We start from the raw sequence: 21,832 nt of genomic DNA, 5'->3' as shown, positions 1-21,832 counted from the left end.
ATTATGTATGGTCACTTTTAGTGTCGTTATATATTAACATCGACCATACCATTCACTTTTAAACTAGAGTCGCCCCAGACTTAAACATACAAACCTGATTCATGTCAGAGCTGTTTGTGCCCAGCTCCATTGTTGATTCTTCACCCGTCAGTTCTAACTTTGATTCCATTCCGGAATCTTCCTTTACTTCATTGACTATCCAGTGATATTGTTTTTCAGCTAACATTCTTGATATGTCTTCAGAAAATTCCGCCAGACTTGGCTTATTCTCGCTAGTGGAATTCCAGTTTTTTACTTGTTCGACTTCAATCTCGCAGACTGAAGGATCAACTTCGATTCCCTCAGTGCTCTCTTCTTTAGGGTTAAATGGCAAACCTAAAAGAGACTTCTTCAAACTTGTTTTGCCAGCACGATCCTGGCCGACCAATAATACTCTACCGCGGTAAACATTCACAGATCCATCCTTCAGCGCTTCTTCATAGAGCAGCTTTGCAAAACCTCCTTTCGCTTGTATTTCTACAGGAAATTCCCTGGCTGAATCCTTACCACTGCGCCACCCTGTTATAATTCATTAATTGTGAGGGAATACAGTCGTACGTTAAAGAGAAAAAAGAAAATAAGTAAAAAGAGTTGAACTCATAGCCTCCCGCTCACAAGGCAGATATCGTCTCCACTGCGCCACACTGACAACTGTAATATTATGGCGAAAATATTGAATTAATCGTTTTTTACCGAAGCTCTGGGTAGTTAAAACAGCAGGCTCAAGTACGTTCCTAGCACAAACCTCATTTATTCTTGTACTTTTATCTTTCTAGTAATTGCCTAATCGTAAGACTACAATACTTCAACCCAATGAATAAAACTAGCTATAAGCACACAAGTACGCATTGCGGACCTATTTTTCTGATTGCGAAGGCTCTATATGAGGGAATTATTTTAAATTGGTTGTTGTTGCATACTTCAATCACAGAGGTTTGCAAGTGACCGGAAAGTAACAAATAAGCACAATCTGCGATCATGATCGCGTATCTCATTCGTAAAATTCTAACATAGCTTTAAGGCTTAGGAAACCAAAACAAATTAAAGAAATAACACTGAGGTTGAGGCACGAATAAACAATTTCTTTTGTTTTAGTAAGGTTTTTTAGAATTGACCCACTACCACTAACTTTAAGAAGTATGCAGCCATACCAGTTCTATGCTAGACCATGATGCACCAGTGCATGAAATAAGGTAAATGGTCATATTTAATGCTAACCTGCAATGTCTATTGACATCCTTTGTGGTTTCAAATCCATTAATATCACGAGACTTCCGATTTCTTCAAACGTCAAGGGGTTACCTGTCACGGAGAGCTTTTTAAGACGATGTAAGTCCACGATATATTTAAAGACTTTTTTCATTTTGTTGTTCCTCAATTCCAGCTCCTCTAGATTTTCCAGATTTTTCATTTTTTCCGGTAGTGTTGAGAGTTCATTGTCATTCACAAACAAGTGCGTCAGGTTGATCAGAGTAACAACAACTTCAGGAAACTGTGTTAGCTTGTTGTGGTTCAAATTCAGCTTTGTAAGGTTTGACAGGTTACTTGTACTACGTGGTAACTTTGCGAGCTCATTGTGTGAAAGGTTCAGTATTTCCACTTCCGTCATCAGTTTTGTGACAGCGTATGAAATCCTTAACAATCTCTTCCCTTCCATATTCAAAGCCTTGCTATCTTTTCGAATTGTCTTCGTTAAAGTAAGTTCCATCTCCAACTGGTCCACTACAAAAAAAAAAGTAATAATAACTTCTCATTCAGTTGTTTTAGATAAAGGTTATTTTTGTCAATTTAGGACTCAGCTGTCTCTGATGTGCGGTATCAAAACTGCAAAACCGAAACATGCGTTGTCAATTATGCCTCAGTACTATTTAAATCCTTACTGAACACGAGGAAACCATGTCAGCGGTTTAAGCTTAAGCAGCAGAATATTACAAGCAAGTGAGCGGCACCAGCAATGTGGTGTTCGCCAAAGATATGGAACACTTCATTGCCTATTTGTATTTCAGCGACCCAGGACAAGTATCAGACTTAACAATGCTTTTCACATCAGGGCCTTACAACAATGGCTCCTCACCATCAATCCAAAGAATATCTGAAGGAATCGGAGAAATGGTACGAACAAAGCAGTCTTAGAAAACTTTGTTGAGGTTAAGGACGCAGGATAAGGATACGTTTAACACTACACTTTTCGACAACTTACAAAAGATCTGGAGCACAGACGTAAGTCAAGAGTGGTACAACTTTAAAAGTCACAGGCTAGGCTCTACTGACATTTTAAAATTTGGCCAGTGAAATACCTTGCATACAGTGGCTGCGCCCGCAGTACGAGCGGCAGTCAAAAACAAGCTGCCCTTATAATAGTCTTTTTCTTCACAGTTAACAAAAATAGAGAGAATGCTAAAGTTGCTTTGGTCTCTTCTCATAACTTCACGCGAGCACTCTGAGTTTAAGGTACCAGTATAACCCACAATTGACCACTTTTCAAAAAAATCGTTTCTCGCTTTTTCAGATAGATCTTTTTGCGATCTTTCATTGAAAGAATTTCTATGAAAAAAGATTGATTCTACGCAGTTATAAACAAAAAACGTTTCTTTACATAATTACCTCTAACTGATAGCTGTCAATGGCTTGTCACGAGAAGTACGTTAAAAAGTTACGTGACAGATTGCTGCGTAGTACGATTGTCTAACGTTTGTGTTTAGTTGTCGACGAGCTGTTCTGAGAGTTCTCCATTTGTAGATTGTTAGTTTGAGCTTAAATATGTCGTCGAAGAAACGCAAAAGATCGTGTCCATTTGCAAGTGCGAAGAAATCACCACACAGCAAAATGCAGAAAAAGGCAGAAATGTTTAAAAAACAATCGATCAGAATTGGGCTGATGCGTTAGCTGGCTAGCGACAAAGGTTCCTGCTTCGAGCAGGAGAAGTTACTTGCACTGAACGAGGAAAATATTGGACATTCTCTGAGCGATACTTCGTTGACGCTTTCGCCGTTCGAAGCGGTAACGATAACATCTCAACTCAATCGGTATCTCGTGGGTTTCCTTTACGTTGTTTACGAGGGCGCTCTTTCATTGCCTACGGCATCTCAAAACTAATACGTTTTACAGATCGAAAAGAAGAAACAGAAGCGAAAAATATTTTCTTACTAACCTGGGAGCACGAGCGGTGGAATTCAGATCTTGCAAAGGATATTTCCCGCCGGAAGCAACATTCGAGGGGTAACTCGAAAACACGGACCCCCGGTCGGCGGATCCCCACTACGGACCGGGTCCGCGGACTACCCATGGACCGGTCTACGTACTTCCCCTACTGGCCCCCTCTACAGACCACCCCCAAAAATAGAATAAAAATAATAATTATTTACTATCCAGCTGCAGCAAATAGCATCCAAATAGCAGTACAAATATACAGCGATATTGTAGTTATTTGTACAGTTGAAAACCTGTTTGCCGTGCAGGTCGGCGCGCGCACGCAAAACTGTCACACTCTTCCTCTTTTCAGTGATAAATTTATTGACTACAGCAGTTGGATTATCAATCTCTTATTAGATGTTTTGGTGTGTAGTATCGCTTTATATTTTTACTCATTGTCTGTTAGATAACTCGTGCCGACGAAATTTCGAACGTTACATTGTGCAAATGTAACCGACTTCGGTTCAGGCTCGGGCGCAAGTTATATCAGTACACGTTGCCTTTTCCTTTGGCTATGCAGTATATGAAAGACCGGGAAGCCTCCGGGAGCCTCGAAATTTGTGCTCTTTCCCCTCTCCCATTTTGTTTAGCCCATTCTCCCATGGGTTCGTGAACTCGTTCCACGCTTCACAATTTGCTCAGCGAAATTACAGAAACAAACAAGCTTAAACAAGTTAAAAACACATCTTACATCACTAGATTGAGCCACGAATGGAAAGTAAGAACTTTCATTCTTTTTGTCATCGGCATGTCACATCGCAAACAGCTTTTTAGCATTTTTTTTTTCTTTTTTGGGCGGGGGGGGGGGGGGTGGGTGTAAAAAGTTCAAGGCTGTTACATTTGCACAGTGTAACACTCAAAATTTCACCGACACGAGTGATCTATTAGACAACACTATTTTGGGGTAGTCGGTAGAGGGGGTGCGTAGGGGTAGTCTAAGGACCGGTCCGCAGTGTAGTCTGCGGACCCGGTCCGTAGGTGGTCCGCGGACGGGGGGTCAGTGTTTTCGGGTTACCCACATTTGATCCCGCTTTGTAATTGAACTCTCTTGTTTAAGTAAAATTAGCCTTCACTTTATCGATCAACGCGTCATTATTTTCACACGTTTGTGTAATTATCTCATTACACCGGAAGAGCGCCCTAAAGTATATTTTCCTTCGTATCGCGAAACAAAAATTTCAGCGAGTGAAGCACACCTTTTGAGTTCGTTAATGTTAAATATCCAAACTGGCGGGAGACTGAGCAGTTGGCTATTTACAAAGCGTGGAGGAGTTGAATCTGGGACCATCAAACACAAATCCATCTAGTGGCAGGGAGGAGATTTGAACCCGGGACCTCCGGACTACAAAAAAAGTGCCAACTTACTTCACGCCAACTTCACGTCCTGAACTAATAACAAATGAGCAGGAACAAGTTTTAACCGATTTGAAAGCGAATTGGTGTCCTGACAGACTATTAAGGAAGTGTCTCAACCATAAAGCAAACCCAGACAGTCACAGGAGAGGCCACTGGGGTTTGCGATACTTCCTTATGTTAAGGGTGCATCTAATCGTTTGGGTTGCGTCCTCCAAAATTTCACATTTCACTAACTTATAGACCGCTAAGAACATTACCTCATAAAACGCCCAAGGACCGACCAACGATCAACCAAGTCCTAGGGATCGTATACAAAGTGAGGTGCTATGGCTGCTTCTTCGCCTAGATTATGGAGAGTACTTGAAAGCGCTCGTGAAGCTCGTAAGGAGCAAAACATGCGAGCAACAGTGATTCAGCAAATAAACAACATACTGAGTCCAGGGATAAACAACTGTCTATTTTTTTGTGTGTGTGTGAAAATACATTCTTTATTGATACACATAAACCTATATACAGTACAATGCAATAAACTACAATTTTAACAGTTGCAAAATTAATACATTTACAAGCTATAGTAAATAAAAATAAAGAGTGATTTAATATTAATCATAATGACTTAACCAGAGTAGACCAAAGCTTGAGCATCATTGCATGTAAATTTTTATCTAAATTTTCTAGCCTGTACTTAGAGGAGATTTTGCTGACAAAATCTGTGATGAGAAGAGAATTATTGTGTAACTTATTTGTATAGATAAAATAGCGAGCAAAAAGCATAGTGAAGTTAAATTTTTTCAGTAGTTCTTTATTGGCAGGATTGGAAAAAAATCCCAAATAAATATTCTTGACTTGAAGGTTTGAACGAAGAGTTATTACAGTTGTTGAACCATTGCACCACTTTTGACAAGAAATCTTTAGTAAAAAGACAGTCTGAAAAGGTATGCTCTATCGAATCTAGTTCTCCACAATGTGGGCATTCACTGTCGTCTTTGATACCAAATCTAAAGAGCTCTTTTTTAGTTACAACGATTCGATGGAGAAATTTGAAGTGAAATTCCCTCAGCTTATTTTCTCTGGAAACCTGTTTAATCGATATAAATTTTTTTTCCCGTTGTTTTGTACATATTGGCATAGATTTACTCCATTTAGTTGGTCCAGCATGTGGACCATTATTAACTAGCTTGTTCAATAACCAGTAGAAATCCTTTACCTTCGCAGTTTCAAAGTTTACCTTCGTTGAACTATCAAGATCGAAAATTGAGTGGTTTTGTAGAAAGATGCTCTTGGAGAACGGTTCCAAGTTATTGTTCTTTGTCTTGGCCAGTAAGCTGTCCGGAATAGCACTCCTAACTTGATAGTAATTCAAGAAGTTAGTTTTACATTTATATTTCTCTTTAAAGGCTTGGTATGACAGTAGCTGACCTTGTTCATCTAACAGGTCACTTATCAAAATAATCCCTTTTGAAAACCACTCTTGAATGAAAAAAGGCTTGCCGTCTATTAATATTTCCCGGTTATCAAATAAAACTGTTTGGCCCAGATTATAATTATACAGAGTTTTAAGATCATCGAAGAAGGAGAGCATGTCCTTATAAAAGGTAGGTAATTTCGAATTAAGGAAAATCACATCATAATTACAGCGCAGTAGAAAGTTTAAGCCACCTAGCCTTCTTAGGGAAAAATCGGGTACTGAATTCCAATCCGAGTTTGCATGTTTCAGCAGACGAGGTATCCATGCCAAACGCATGGCCTTTAACATTAGACCTACATCGGTCATACGAATACCACCTTTATCGCAATCTTGGTAAAGGCCTTCTCTTTTAATTTGGTCCTTTTTCTTGTTCCAAAGGAAACTAAGAGTTTCCTTTTAACAGTTGTGATAGTATCTTTTGGCACATTGGTGTTAGAGGCTGAATAAAGAATTTGCGACAATCCTAAAGATTTAATAATCAAAACTTTCTCAAATAAGGTGAGACTCCTTGAGCTCCACATATCGAGGTGAGTTTGGAGTTTTGGAGTTTTCAAGTTGAAATTGTAGTGATCGTTGTTTTTGTCGTCGTAAGAGAAGTATATTCCCAGAATTTTAACAGGATCGCGTGGCCATGACAGTTGCAACGGTGTCGTTCTGTTATTGCGCCATTTACTCAACCAAAGTGCCTTGGTCTTTTGACATTGAGTTTTAAACCAGAAACAGGCGCAAAGTCGTTAACTAAACAGAGGGCATTGTCAACAGAGGTAATATCTTCGCAAAAGAGGTTAGTATCACCTGCAAATTGGCTCACTTTAACTTCATTTCCATAAATATTTATTCCTTTAACCAGCTTACTCTGGCGGATTTTATTGGATAGTATTTCCGCACCCAAAATAAAAAGAAATGGTGACAGGGGGCAGTCTTGTCGGACACCCCTTGTTGGCTTAAACCAATTCGTCGGAAACCCGTTGTTAAGAACTGCACTTTCAACATCATTGTAAAAGATGCTAGTCCACCGCTTTACGCCTTCCCCGAAATTAAAAAGATTTAAAACGCTTTTTATGAATGGCCATTCCAAAGTGTCAAATGCTTTTCTGAAGTCAAGAGAAACCAAGACCCGCGTTAAATCCTCATTCTTAGTGTATTCGAGAACATCACTGATGAGTCTTAAATTCTCACCTATATATCGCTCTTTCATGAAGCCTGTCGGATCTGGGTGTTCAAGTTTTGGAAAAATTGTCTCAATCCGTCTAGCTATGGCTTTCGATGCAATTTTATAATCTGTATTTAACAGTGTTATTGGTCTCCAATTCTGAAGATCTAACAGATCCGAATCAACCTTGGGAATAAGAGTAATTACTCCACGGCGTTGTGAGATAGACAATTTCCCAACTTCATAAGCCGCGTTTAGGCTTTCCAATAGATAACTCCCTACTGAATCGAAAAAGTATTTATAAAATTCTACAGTGAAGCCATCCTCACCTGGCGATTTGTTTTCCTGAAATAGTTCTCGTACTCTTTCGCATTCATCGAGTGTCAGAGGGCCTTCTATTTCTTCTCTGTCTTCATCCGAGAGTTTTGGAAAGATTAGATTTCTGATAAAGAGGTCAAATTGTTCTTGTGACGTGGATATTTCAGAGGAGTACAGGTCCTCATAAAATTCCTGGATGACTTTCAGGATTTCCTTTTCTTCTCTTATTTCTACTCCGTCCTGTTTTCTGAGTTCGTTGATGGTCTTTCTGTTGTAGTTTCTTTTTTCCAACTTGAAAAGGTATTTAGTGGGTTTTTCCCCTTTTTCTATCCACTTACATTTAGATCGAAACATTGCAGCCTTTCCTTTGCGATCATATATTGAAAGAAGCTCTGTCTTTAAAGCTTCGTATTCATTTAAAGTGGTATTAATATTCAGCAGGTTATTACTCAAGTCGCCTGGAAATTTCAGTTTCCCTTTTGGAAAGTGCTCTTGATTTTTGTTTTGCAAATGAAACAGACTTCTCTCTTATTTCCATTTTCATAACAACTGATAGATACTCGGGTCTTCGAACGAGGTGTGACCGAATACCACAAGAGGAGTTACATGTAGGAGTTAGGGCAACGATGACGTTCACGACGGTAAAACGTTCCCTCGCGCTTACGCATCTCTAATTCAAATTAAAAACGACAGCACACAGGTTTGTAGCACAAGCAGTAACGAACCTTTTAACATTGTAGCTACGATGAAGGTGAACAAAAGTTACCAAAAATTTAGTAAAACAAAAACAGATCGGTTTTTAACTCACCTACTGTTAAGAACAACTTTTCCACATTCTCACTGGTTAATGCTGACACTTCCGTAAATAGATCCACATCATTGTCATGTGCACAAGACTGACCATCCTACACAGTCAAATTCAAGAAACAAAACCCTGTTCAATGAGCTGAACCTGTAGTTTCAGTAGCCTAGGAGGGAAACTGGATTTACACAGGTACACTGTACACAGATAACCACAGGACGCCGTTTATAATGATCAATTATTTATTCTACTTTTGGTCGTTTATATTTTCGTGATAACTTGGTTTATTTATGATTATTCATTACTGACCACCCATTCACAAATAGGTAACGAATCCTGCAATCTGATTGGTTTTCAGCGCGGTCCAGATTTTTCTAAATCTCTACCCACGGTCTTAAACTTTTGTCTTCCACTTTACAAGATAAGGAAAAATAAATAAGTTATTTAACGGCTTACAGTCGGTCCGTATGGTGAAAATCTGTGACCTCGGCCTTGAAAATGCTGCCCCACGCCGAATATGCTGTCCTTTGCTACTTGAATAACGATCAATAGATTATAAGAAAAAACTCTTCCCTGATGATGGTGTATCAGTTCTTCAACAGATATGGTTTCTCTAATTGCTCTTGTAACGCCTGTACACAACCTCGCATTCTGACCTGATCCGTACGCCATATTTACTCAACCGCGGAGATCAAACTCTACGCAAACACTAAGCGCCTTCTTTATGTTACAATACTGCTGGGCGACATTTGAGCCCATCGAGTTGACACTAAGGTTATTTCAAATAACCAATTTCATAAAATTGAATTTGGCTATTTGAAATAATAGCGTTAACATCGTTCAAAACGTAAAAAGGACAGGCCAAAGGGTTTTTAGTTGTAAGATGCCCCAACAAAAGGTTCAGGGGATACGATGGTAAAAGTTTCAACACTGAAACGAAATAATGGTTTAATTCGTCAAATAAATATCCGAGTAACGACCTCAGTAACGCCACAATGGTGTTATCTAATAATTAATATAAGCAACACAAAACTGGTTCTGACAAATAACCAAATAACGCAAGATTGGTTTTATCAAATAACTAAATAACGCAACATTGGTTTTATCAAATAACTAAATAACGCAACATTGGTTTTATCAAATAACTAAATAACGCAAGATTGGTTTTATCAAATAACCAAATAACGCAAGATTGGTTTTATCAAATAACTAAATAACGCAACATTGGTTTTATCAAAAAACAAAACCATATAAGAATGGTTTTATGACAAACCAATACAAAGATGAATCGTTTTATGAAATAACCAAATGTTGTACGTTGGGTTTTAACAAATAACCAATTGTAGTAAAACCTTTTTTTGTGTGAAAAGGGACGGTCAGTAGTGAATTATGATTTTAAAAAAAACCAACACTAATTTTAAAAAAAACAAACGGATAAACACTGAGATCAATCGAAAAACGACCGAAAAGTAAAATAAATGAGAAATTTACAAACGGTGCCTCATAGATAACTGGAAGCGAGCAAAATAAAACTCTGAGCAACGTCTAGCAAGTCATAGAGTTTATTGTGTGGAAGACCAAGAGGTGCGTGATGAAAATGAGAACTCTGTGTCTATATTTGCCGTGGCAGATCGCACGTAGATTTCCTGTAATGGAACTTGATACCGATTAGCTAGGAAACTTATTAGATTAAAAAAAATCAGACCGATGTAATGCAATGTATGTGCAAATTAATATAACGGATTTCCTCAAGAACTTGTATCCCTACGGTGTGACAGAATTGGATTTGATAATATGACTGCAGATTTTACACCTGACGTAAAGCTATGGCTACAAACACAAGTTACCTCAAATGTCACCTTCCTGTCGCTAACAAGATCTGCTTTGTTTCCTGCAAGTGCTTTGAAAATATTTGGACTGAACTCACTCCGACATTCGTCAAGGCATCCCCTTGCAATTCGAAGTGAATCTTGCTGTGTTATGTCATACACAATAATAACAGCATCCGCACTGAACAGGCCAACAGTATAGCGAAATATTCCAATGCCAGAAGTGTCTATTATTGCAAGGTACACTGCTCTGTCATGATCGAGATAAACTGCCGTATACCAAAGGTTATCTAGAAACAGTTAAATTAAAGTGGAAAAGATCTAATAAGTCAATATTAATTCAACTCGTTATATAAAATATGGTGGGGTCAGAATATCTCATTAGTCGAGCTCGGAAGATATACTGAAGGAATATCGGCTCAAGATCGCGACAGTACAGACCGAGCGCAGTGAGGTCCATACCAAAAAATGAAAGACCGATATTTTCCTAGTACGGTACCAAGCAAACTTGGTTAACAAACGATTTACTAAAAATGTCATAATTACTCGGGCTTCCGTAGGAAAGCCCGAGTCTTAAATGCTAGCGTTTTGGTCGCCAAAAGGGGGATCATGGTCCCAGGCGTTCCATGCGTAGACCACGGAAACTGGGGACGAGAAAGGCGAGATTGCTCGTTCTTCGTGACAGAATGCGGTGTTTTGCGAAGAAAGTTTTGGCAAGAATCAGGGGCACCCAACGGATCGTTTCGGTAAATTATCTGTTCGGAAGGCCTTTAATCCCCTCTGATTTTCTTGAGAGAATTGGCACCTCGAACTTTCGTGATATGAGGAATTTAATGTCTGTTGTTTTCGGACTGTTGAAAATGTCGTTTTGAGTACCGAAAAAAGGTCAGCTATCATTTTCGGAAAGGCGGTAAGACCTAAGGTTTTCGGGAAATGGACAAAAAAGCCCTAATAAATTCGAGAATACTCAAGTTCCCCTAGAATATCCGAACAGATAAAAATTTTTTAGTGCAACTTAAAATTAACCTACAGAGCTTTAAAAGTACTCCAGATAGCCTGAAACAGCATCTAACAGCATTAGAGAGAAAACGGTCGTTGGGTGCCCCTGAAGAATCGCGCCTTATACATTCATTTCACGTACAAAGATGTCGATCGTTTTCAGAAAGGGTCGGTCCACGAATTATATTGCTTGAAAACCAGCCAGGTAAGCAAAGTTCACGCTCGAAACGTTCTCGTGAGATAACAACTGAGCCGATTGCGGTATGAGTTCAATCTACGAAACACTGGCAAAAAATAGGTAGTCAATGACGGTATGTGGCTACTGCTGTTATTATTTAGAACACTGCAGTAAAGCAAATCATATTGCAATAAAACGAGCTAAACAGGAAAACGTTTTTGGACTCGTAGCTCATTAAAAACATGCGACTTGTTTCTTGCACCGCGCAAAATATATCGATCTCCAAAGTTGTAAAGATAAGACTTTCGGTAACTTGAATTAAATATCTTACCTCCAAGTTAGTTGGCTTTCTAGTAGGGTGCAAGAAAAAAAAATAACGTGTGAATTTAGAGGCACATTGTACGGAAGAATTAAACCTTCGATTGTGCGGGGAATTGTGCGGGATTATTGACGAACCAATGTTCTTGCCAAGTCCTAAGGAAAATCTGCATTGACGTTAGTTTAGCCAGTTATTTCACCAGTAGTTCAAATATATTTAGCAGTCTTAGCAATCGCCAATTCTTTAAGAAAAACTTTGTCTGACTGCAAAAGAAAATCATGTTGCGTGACATGAACTAGACGAGCATGAAACCAAAATAAATAGCAAAACAGAATGCCGCATCTTCCTTTATAAATGAGAGTCCTTCTTAAAAATACTCCTCCCTTGATACAATAAAAAGATGTAGCTTGAATATTTCTTCATAAACTGCGTTAAGGGTCGCAAATTCTTGGAAGTTATCCGCAAAATACCCCGAGCAAAATACACAACTTGAAAGTTTATGCAAATTATGTGCAATACAATTTGAGCCTAGTCACAGGACTGTTGTTTTCGCGAAGGAGTTTATCATGATTCGTTTTGGCTCTCTCGAAAGGGATTATTCGCTCTCCAAAGGAGATATGACTCTTGAAAAGGGTTTAAGATCCCAACACGGCAAAGATGTTCAGCTACACAATTTACCCGGATCGCCACGACCAGCAAACAAACTTCGTACAATTTCTGCTAGCATGAGCAAAGTAATCGCCATAAATTGTAAAAAGACCTCGAAAATTCTTTGCAAACAACTTCCCAATCAATGCGTAGACAGCTGTGCTTCATTCTTGAACCAAAATGGTTTAAACTCACAACTTGCGATAGGATGAGGAGGACACTCAACGAAGCAACTTGAATAGTAAATACCTAAGCGGAACTCTTGTGCTAAAATATCCTGATTCTTTAATTTGCTTTTGTTATGTCCAATACGCATTTTCGTATGGTACGATTTGATACTGTGGTACGAAGCCCGAGTAAACGCTCTTAGAGCGTCTAGTTGTTTAGAAAAAACCTCGAAAGGTAATATAGACTTCACTTTTGCGCATATCCTGATTGGGAGCTGACTTAGCGTTTACTCATGCCTGACACTAAACGACTGAAAATCAAACGCCCTTTGGGCAGCCTCGTGTCACTTGTTTTAGAGTGCGAGGAAATCTACTACCCAACCAAACAAGAAGATCTGTTAGATCTTATAACCGCGCTTTTAAAATTTAACTGTTTTCTTAGTACTACAGTCGCAACGCAGTGCATATTCCAAAGCAATCTTTGATGATTCATTGATTACTGTAGACATCACAGCACTTGATCAACATAAACTCTATTATCGCACCATCAGTCGTAGCCGTTGTGACATCTCCGATGACGTAATAGTCTTAATCTGGAAGTTTCTTCGGGATATGTATGGGCATGAAGATACGAACACTATTACAAACCGCTTTCTTTCTTTAAAGTCACGATTAAATTTAATTGTTTTTTTCCCTTGAGTTAAGGGTTAGCAAAGAAGTCACACGAGTCACATAATTCAAGAATTGCGTTATCTACGGCTATCTTTAGTACGGTGGTTATTTCCCTATCAATGACGTAATCTTCGCACGTTCTGACACGTTCTTTGCTTGGCTTCCAAATATTTAATTTTCTTTCCGATCTATGAACTCGCTGCGATGAAACAGTCAAAGGATTTACTTCATTTGCCCAAAACCGCAAGAAATACGGGCAAAATTACAAATAAATTAATGACCGTCGCTTCTGCCAAAATAAACTTGCAAAGTAAACACGATCGTATTTGTCACGTAGCGAAAGTGAAAGCTGCAACGTCAGCGCATTCCATGGCTGACGTAATACCTTTTTTCAGCGTATTTATTATTCCCTTTAAATCCAACGCTTTGATAAAGCGAAAAGAAAATATATTTTACCCACAAAAAAGAAAACAATATCCGTAAAATTGTCCGTGTGTTTATGTTTTAACAGCTTCTGGCGGAAAAACATCACACGTTGCGTGACTCAAAGTTTGGCCGAGCGGAGGTCTGCGTCTGGTCACCGACAAAAAAAATATAAAAAAAAAAAATAAACCACGGGTAAACCTAGAACCGCGCTCGGCCCATGGCCGCGCGGTTAACAAGTGCAATTTAAGCGGACTTCACGGCAGAATGTCCTGTCACTTAATTCTTCGTAACCGGCTACGCAGTACGCAGAAACTCATTAATTCAAACTGAAGTATATAATTTATTCATGTTACAAATAAATTGCGCATACCCGTAGTCACCCATTTTCAGTGAAGGACTCGATGTGGCAGGGTATTCTGCAGTTACTCCTGCAAGTGTAACGCTAGCTAGAGTAAACAGGAGCGCATTTTCACTTCCGGTAGTTTTACGAACACAATTCGATCTCGACTGACACAATCTGGCCCTTATTGACAGTTATTTTTTGTTTTGTTTTGTTTTGTTTTACACCTGTTTGCTTATTGTCAGAAAGTGCGCATTAAATGATAGTTTTGAATCGGCTCATTTCCATCTCTAGACTTTTTTTCATGTTAGAGTGGTATTTAGTTTTTTGAGACTTCAACTTTTACGACCCTTTATCAAAAAGGGTTTTCTAAAATAGATTCCATTTCAGGGGCCTTTGCGTGGCTCTGTAATTAAAGCCAACTTTAAGCTTAAATATGTTGTTATTTGCTCGAATTCATTTCACGGATTCAAATGATACAGAAGAGTCAAAACCAGTCAACGCGAATCAGTTCCGTGTGATTTGTCTAGAGTGATTTGACCTGCTTCTGAGTTTAACCCAAGTAGCGTGATGCGATGATATGCTTTCATGCTGTTAATAGAATGTCAAGAAAACAGAATACAATAAGAATTGCGAAAAATCCTTACACAGGAATCTTCATTAGGATCGGAATGGGAAGAATCCTTACACAGGAATACAGCAAAAACCCTCCATATCCTCGTGTCCACGTGACTCTGGTCACGTAAGCGCGAGGCAAAACGGGGAAAAGTTGGAAGAAAACGATTAACAAGCTTTGACATGTAGGTTATTTCCTGTAAACAAATAAGCCATAAGCGAAAATATGGAACAGCAATAAAGCAATCTAATTGGTTAGTTTTGGTTATTGGCCTTGACTGGACTAACTTGGTCATGTAATAATTAAACTTACTCAATTTAAATAACGCTGTTTAGAAGTAAACATGCATCTCACCTTTAGTAGTGGGCCAAGTATCAAGACTGAAACCAGCTGGTCCTTTAAGATATCTATTACGCAAACATGTTTTTCCAACAGCAGAAGCACCTGTTCAGGAACAATTTAAAAGCTAAATTCAGAACTTACAGGACGGAGGGTGGAAATCTTATCACATTCTACTTAACCACTGAAAATTATGGAAATTACCGGTACTAAGATTTGTGGAAAACTGCAAAAGAAAGAAAATATTTCCTATAGCTACTAAAATGGAGGAACAAAGCAAAAAGCCATGGTAGTTATTCAAAGTGCCCAATAGTTTCACAGTTCACCGGGCAGGTACCAGGCTACTGTAGTTTACACTGCATCACAGTTCCCATAAACAAGATTACTCTCCTTAGAGTTGGACACTAGTCCACAACAGGTAACTGCTTCCCCAAAGGCAGTTATCCAAAGTGCCCAACAGTTCCACAGTTCACCAGGCAGACTGGTACACATGTATATATGTTGTAGTTAAAAATGCTTTTTTTTTTTTTTGGTCAGGATGATTTCAAACTGGTCTAATTTTCATCAAAGGGGTTGGGGGAGTCTGGAAACCAATAACTTATTAGGCCATTAAATATTCAAAAATTTGTAATGATTGCTTGCATACTCAAGTGAAGATGAAAGTGGACTACAAAGTCAGAGATTGGGTGAATCTAGGTGAGTACAAAGTAAAAAAGTGGGGGTTAAAATGGGATCCTGGCTAGGTAGGGTACTGGGTGGACTTTCATATAAAAACGATGAGGATCTTGGTACCTCTTAGGGGTTCTTTTCAAAGTTTTCAATGAACAGCGTTAACCCTGTCCTTTGTATTATTGGTGTCCCCTTAGGGGTAGGGTAGGGTTAGGGACAGTCAGGGAGGTGGGTGGTGGGCATGTTATTCTTTTTTAAGAAACCCTCAAACATGAAGAAATAAATAAAGTTATTTGCAAAATCTAAGCTAAGTTAAAACAAAATAACCTGGCTTAAGACATTCTTACCTAAAATACATTATGTTTAAACCACAACATATACATGTACACCCTTGCATCCAGTCCTTCTTGTATCAAGAGGTGTTGTGAGGGCAAACTATCTTGACTAAGAACAACACTTAACTTCCTGGCCACTTACCATGGACCACTCAGCCCCAACTCACTTACCATCAGCCATTTCACCACCTGTGCTACTTTCAAGAATGTAAAACATCTTTTGTTGTGCTTTTTTTCCCACTAGCTCAATTTTTAGCTTCCTTTACTTAATTAGTAGATAATAATGATATATGATACAACAAAGAGTACAACTGAAACCTAACTCATACAACCTTAACCCTTTCAGATTAAACTAAATGACTTAATTTGAAAGTTACATTGTGTAATATATAAAGATCCTACAAACTTAACGACATAATTACAACTAACACCACGAGCACTCACCCAATAGAAGTACTTGATATAATCCCCTGGCTTTCCACATTAGACAGCGCAAGCATCAGAATTTATCCTCAGGATAAAACTGTTGTACAGCTGCAACTGTTAAGTAATTTCACCTAGAAGTACAATGCAAACAGTGGTCTTCTCTATTTATATACTTGCAAAATTCATTGCTACTTCCAAAGGAATGGATCCAATGAAAAGACACTATTCAGGTCACATGAATGAGCCGCAAACCTCAATACAAATTATGCATTCCGTAATTTTAATACAAAAAACCCCGCCTGTATCATTTTGAAAACAGAATGACACTAACTGATTACGTCTTTTGATTGTTTGCTTTTAAGCTTGAACAACAAAAATTGCATATTAATAAATTTCACAAGTTTTATTTGACGATCATGTTCGAACTCACCACTAAAAACACCTATTCAGGCTGGCTGCCTAAATTATGTTTACCACTAAGTCTAACTGTTGATTACAGGGCAACTCTAACAACCCTGTCGTTATAACAACCTTCAGGTTGTCGGTACCTCTTCTTATAGTTTGGCCTGTCATGAACAAAGTTCAGTCATTTCCTTTTATACATGTAACATAGTTACAGTCAACCTGTGTTAAGCGGACCCTATATTAAGCGGACTCCCTCTATTAAGTGGACACCAGCTTGAGGTCCCTTAATTTTCTTCCAACATTTACTGTAAAATAAACCTGCATTCAGCGGACACCTCTGTTAAGCGGACGCAGACACCAATATTTAACTAAGCCATTTTGTTTCACAAAACCTGCAATAAGCGGACACCTCAAGGGCTTTTTACTTCTAAAAGCTCACCTCACTCCTTTAACATTGTTCAGCGACGTCGTTTTAAACTTAAGTAGATTATTCCAGATTGATGCATTGACTGACTGAACATTGTGCTTTGAGCAGTCTTTGATCTTCCACCGTGTTACACTGTGTTACAATCGGGTTAATAATAAACTACAGTATATAATTACACTAATATATATTAGAACCTGTTTAGAGTGGACACCCTCTATTAAGCAGACGCTAGTGAGTGTCCCATGGTGTCTGCTTAATACAGGTTTCACTGTGGCTATATACATGTAGCAAAGCCATGCTATCAAACTCGGTAACTGTAAGACTAGTGTGTATCAATATAATGTACATTTTATGGTACAAGCAACATCAAACTCTTCCATCATTCCTATTGGCAATTAATTTATTGAACAATGCCACAATTGTTCGAAGGCTGGATAACACTTAATGCACAAGATAAATCCCTATCCAGTGGATAGCATGGTTTGTTTTAATTTGCTGACACTGATCTGCTGGATAGTGATTTATCCACTGGATAGCATTGTCAAACAACCTGGGCCAGATGAACTGGAGAAGTTCAGAGAGCGCTCAACAAGCCAGGGTTACTCTCAGCCATACCTCAACTAACTCTGATTAGCTTCTTTCAAACTCTCCTACCTAACTTTCAAGCACACGCATTGTATGTCAATGATGCACACTGAAGTATGTATCAATTTTAAATCTAAACAGGCTGCCGACCTTAACTGTTTATGCCCTCAAACACACATGCTGGATCTCCAAATTCCCATTTACAGCCACTTCTCCCATTAATGGCTGCATTATATAAATCTGAAGTAAAGAGTAAGGGTGAGCTTACAGCCACAAACAACCAGAAAATCGAGTGGGAACTCTAAAGAAGGCATGAAAAGAGACAATTGGATAATTATTATTCCCAACTGAAGGTAATGGAACATGAAGTGAAGTATTTTGTAAGGTCCTTTGAGATATTTTTTGATACAAAAACACCATAATTATAACAACAGCTAAGGAAGGTGCAAGGCCTGGAAATTACAGGTAATGGGTACTGGAAAGTTCATGCCTCACTGTCTCCCCTCCCCCCCCCCCCCCCCCCAACCTACATGCTGGTTACCATCAATAATTTCCATCTTTTTTTAGTATGGCGTGGGTCAAGAGGGAAAAGATCAATTAATTAATACAATCAATTTCAGTCTTCCATGAAATATTTGCCTCACTTTTTTTGGAAACAGTTGGATTTCAAAATTTAAAACTGAAGACTCAGCAACATGTCTGTGTAAGTATGCCATTAGATATGAAAATCTGAATTTGAATTTGAATATGATCACAGCCATATCTTTTAGCAGCAGCTGACAACATTGCTTCTCCCCCCCTCCCCTCCCCCCTGAATGGGAGACTAGTTTTTCAAAGCAGCATTCAATACCAAGCAATGTTAGGTTAGTTACCCAATTCACTGGTATCCAGTTATTACAACCATGTTTCCTACATTGATATTATACTGAGCAAGTTTTTTTTCTTTTTTTTTTTTTTTTTACAAAAAAAGAGAAATTTAGTCTCAGCAGTAATCACTTAATAAAATAAAGATTTTTTAACATATGTCCCATTAATTTTCTTAAAATATCTTATAAATTCCCACACATTCACTTAACATAAAGTCCAGTAGTTTTTCACTGTGACAGCTATTATGCTATAATTACTGGACTTCTTTCTTTTTCCTGTACAGTACATGGAAGCAACACAAATAATGGACATCTAGCAAATATGTCAGCAAGAGAGTGCAATGTGTGAAACAATCATTTGTAAGTAAGCTGAAGGATACAATTCTCCTTCTGTTATGGAAATATATCTGAATGTGTTATGTATGCTTGAAGTTAGCCACGATCAAATATACTCATTAAGTTTGTGATCAGATGTTCTATGATAACCAATAAGAAGTTAATGGCTGTGTAAGTAGAAATCAACTAACTACGGAAAGGTCTAGTTCTGTAGAAACTAAAAGAAATAAAATCAAGGAATGTTTTACAATTGGTACTTATACATCTGGTGGTGGGTGAAGGGCAAATAAGACAAAAAATCAACAAATAGCTAATATTCCTATCCTTTAGTGTCTGTCTAATTATTACGGTCCTAGATTATCAAATTGCAGTCATTTCAATCATTACTTTATGATTATAAATTTTATCAGCTGGCTATTCACAACTGCCATGATGGAGCTGAACTCAGGTCTGAAGAGAAACAACTTCAGCTAGTCTGGTGCCCCAACCACTCAGCCACTGTCACTACCTCCTATCTGACTCATAACCAGTCAGCTTGGCTTCCCTTCGGATTTCAAGTCTGGTGCCCCAAGCAATCAAATGCACACTGCCTCCTATCTGACTCAATAACCTGAGCTTGTCTTCCCTGTGGTTTTTTCTGCCCTTGAACATGTTAAAATTTAACCTAGAGAGAACAGCGGACAGACCTTGGCTCTGACAAATGTACTGCACTGTTTGTTTTAATAACAAGCTGTCACGTATTTATAAATTATTCTCACTGGTTGTTGGAATTCAAAATAAATAAAAAGACTGAGGTAATCCATGCTAAGTACAGTGACACCCAGAAGTAATGCGGACAAAAAAGGATGTCTCATAAACCACAGACCTAAGACCTAAGACTCCCTCCGAATCTCAAAAACTAAAACCTAAGACCCCCTCTGAATCTCAAAAACTAAGACCTAAGACCCCTTCTGCATTTCAAAAGTAAGACCTAAGACCCCCTCCATGTCTCAAAAACTAAGACCTAAGACCCCCTCCAAATTTCAAAAACTAAGACCTAAGATCCCCTCTGAATCTCAAAACCTAAGACCTAAGACCCCCTCCGAATCTCAAAAACTAAGACCTAAGACCCCCTCCAAATTTCAAAAGCAAGACCTAAGACCTCCTCCAAATCTCAAAAACTAAGACCTAAGACCCCCTCCAAATTTCAAAAACTAAGACCTAAAGCCTCCTCCAAATCTCAAAAACTAAGACCTAAGATCCCCTCCAAATTTCAAAAGTAAGACCTAAGACCTCCTCCAAATCTCAAAAACTAAGACCTAAGATCCCCTCCAAATTTCAAAAACTAAGACCTAAGACCCCCTCCAAATCTCAAAAACTAAGACCTAAGACCCCTCCGAATTTCAAAAGTAAGACCTAAGACCTCCTCCAAATCTCAAAAACTAAGACCTAAGACCTCCTCCAAATCTCAAAAACTAAGACCTAAGACCCCCTCCAAATTTCAAAAACTAAGACCTAAAGCCTCCTCCAAATCTCAAAAACTAAGACCTAAGATCCCCTCCAAATTTCAAAAGTAAGACCTAAGACCTCCTCCAAATCTCAAAAACTAAGACCTAAGATCCCCTCCAAATTTCAAAAACTAAGACCTAAGACCCCCTCCAAATCTCAAAAACTAAGACCTAAGACCCCTCCGAATTTCAAAAGTAAGACCTAAGACCTCCTCCAAATCTCAAAAACTAAGACCTAAGACCCCCTCCAAATCTCAAAAACTAAGACCTAAGACCCCCTCCAAATTTCAAAAACTAAGACCTAAGACCCCCTCCGAATTTCTTATAGCTCCACTATGAAGTCACATTCAATTTAAGCAAACCGTTTGCGTGTGTAACTTTAGCCATTAAAATGCACGCCAGTTGATGTACATAAAATAGTGTGACCGTTCGCACCAAAACTTGCACATGTAGAAATGAAATTTTATTCCAATTTAGTTCAGCTTTCCCTATTTATTTTAATTTGTAGTTTAATATTCTTTATTTTATCTTGCTCTCATATCTCCAGGTGGCTTTGTAAGAATCCAAGAATTATTAAATAGCACTGTTTTGTTACTTGTGATCCAGACTGACATTTAAGTTCAAATTAAAGCAAACCCAGGTCTTGAGATTCTATGGTTGTCTTAGGTCTTAGTTTTTAACTTGTAAAATATCTATTTTTGAACTTGAAAAATTTTACTTTCCAAGTTGTAGTGGTGAATTGATTTCACCCCATCACTCCTTCACTCCTTCACTGGATCACAATTGAAACCCCAGGGGGGGGGGGGGGACTCCCATATGAAAAGGTCATGGATGCTCGTTGGAAAATTTGAATTTAACTCCTAAATTAAAGAAGACTAATATGGGAGTTGCCCGAGCTTCATTAGACCCCTAAAAGATGCCACTTTAAACAGAATAGGTTCGATTACTAGCCACTGTTCGACAAAGGATCCCTTGCGCACTTGTAGACCCAACTCACGTACTCGAGAGATCAGCGGAAAATCAAGCCTAAAACCAGAAATTAAATGAGAGTGTTTCTTTTAATTATTTCTTTGAGTTCACCCTAAAGGTTACTACAACCTAAAGGTTAAAAATGGTGATGTTTCATCGTCAACACCCTAAGTGAGACCAGAATTCTTGATTTGTACCCAAATGACGAGCATCCCCGACCTTTTCATATAGGAGTAATCCCCTCTACGTTTCAAACATCTGCTGTTTAAGGCCGCTTTACAGTCGTTTGCACCATCTCAAGTTAGGTATTCTTTGAATTTCTTATGCAACTACTCAATATCTTGCCGCAGAAATACTCTACAATTGAATAAATTTTTGCACGAACGTTTTTATAAATAAAAGCTACCTGTAATTACATAAATAGCTCATTTCCCACTCAATTGCCGAAAAAGAAGACATTGAAAGT

At 38.5% G+C, this 21,832-nt stretch overlaps 1 protein-coding gene across 1 annotated transcript in view; it reads right to left on the bottom strand.

Annotated features, from left to right (window-relative positions):
- The window catches only part of LOC149104863 (uncharacterized), a 34,522-nt gene that overhangs the window by 12,005 nt on the left and 685 nt on the right, over positions 1 to 21,832 (bottom strand). The window contains exons 2-7 of the mRNA XM_089271434.1: positions 16,310 to 16,422; positions 14,877 to 14,966; positions 10,176 to 10,447; positions 8,335 to 8,431; positions 1,258 to 1,761; positions 95 to 558 (exon numbers count right to left, since the gene is read on the bottom strand). Of these exons, the coding sequence (XP_089127560.1) occupies positions 95 to 558; positions 1,258 to 1,761; positions 8,335 to 8,431; positions 10,176 to 10,447; positions 14,877 to 14,966; positions 16,310 to 16,349 (1,467 nt within the window). The 5' untranslated portion in view covers positions 16,350 to 16,422. The remainder of the gene's footprint in view (positions 1 to 94; positions 559 to 1,257; positions 1,762 to 8,334; positions 8,432 to 10,175; positions 10,448 to 14,876; positions 14,967 to 16,309; positions 16,423 to 21,832) is intronic.

This window comes from Orbicella faveolata, unplaced genomic scaffold (genome assembly GCF_042242905.1).
Source record: "Orbicella faveolata isolate gen_17 unplaced genomic scaffold, um_ofav_v1 contig_34, whole genome shotgun sequence".
NCBI lineage: Eukaryota > Metazoa > Cnidaria > Anthozoa > Scleractinia > Merulinidae > Orbicella > Orbicella faveolata.
This window is presented reverse-complemented; position numbering and strand designations above follow the sequence as displayed.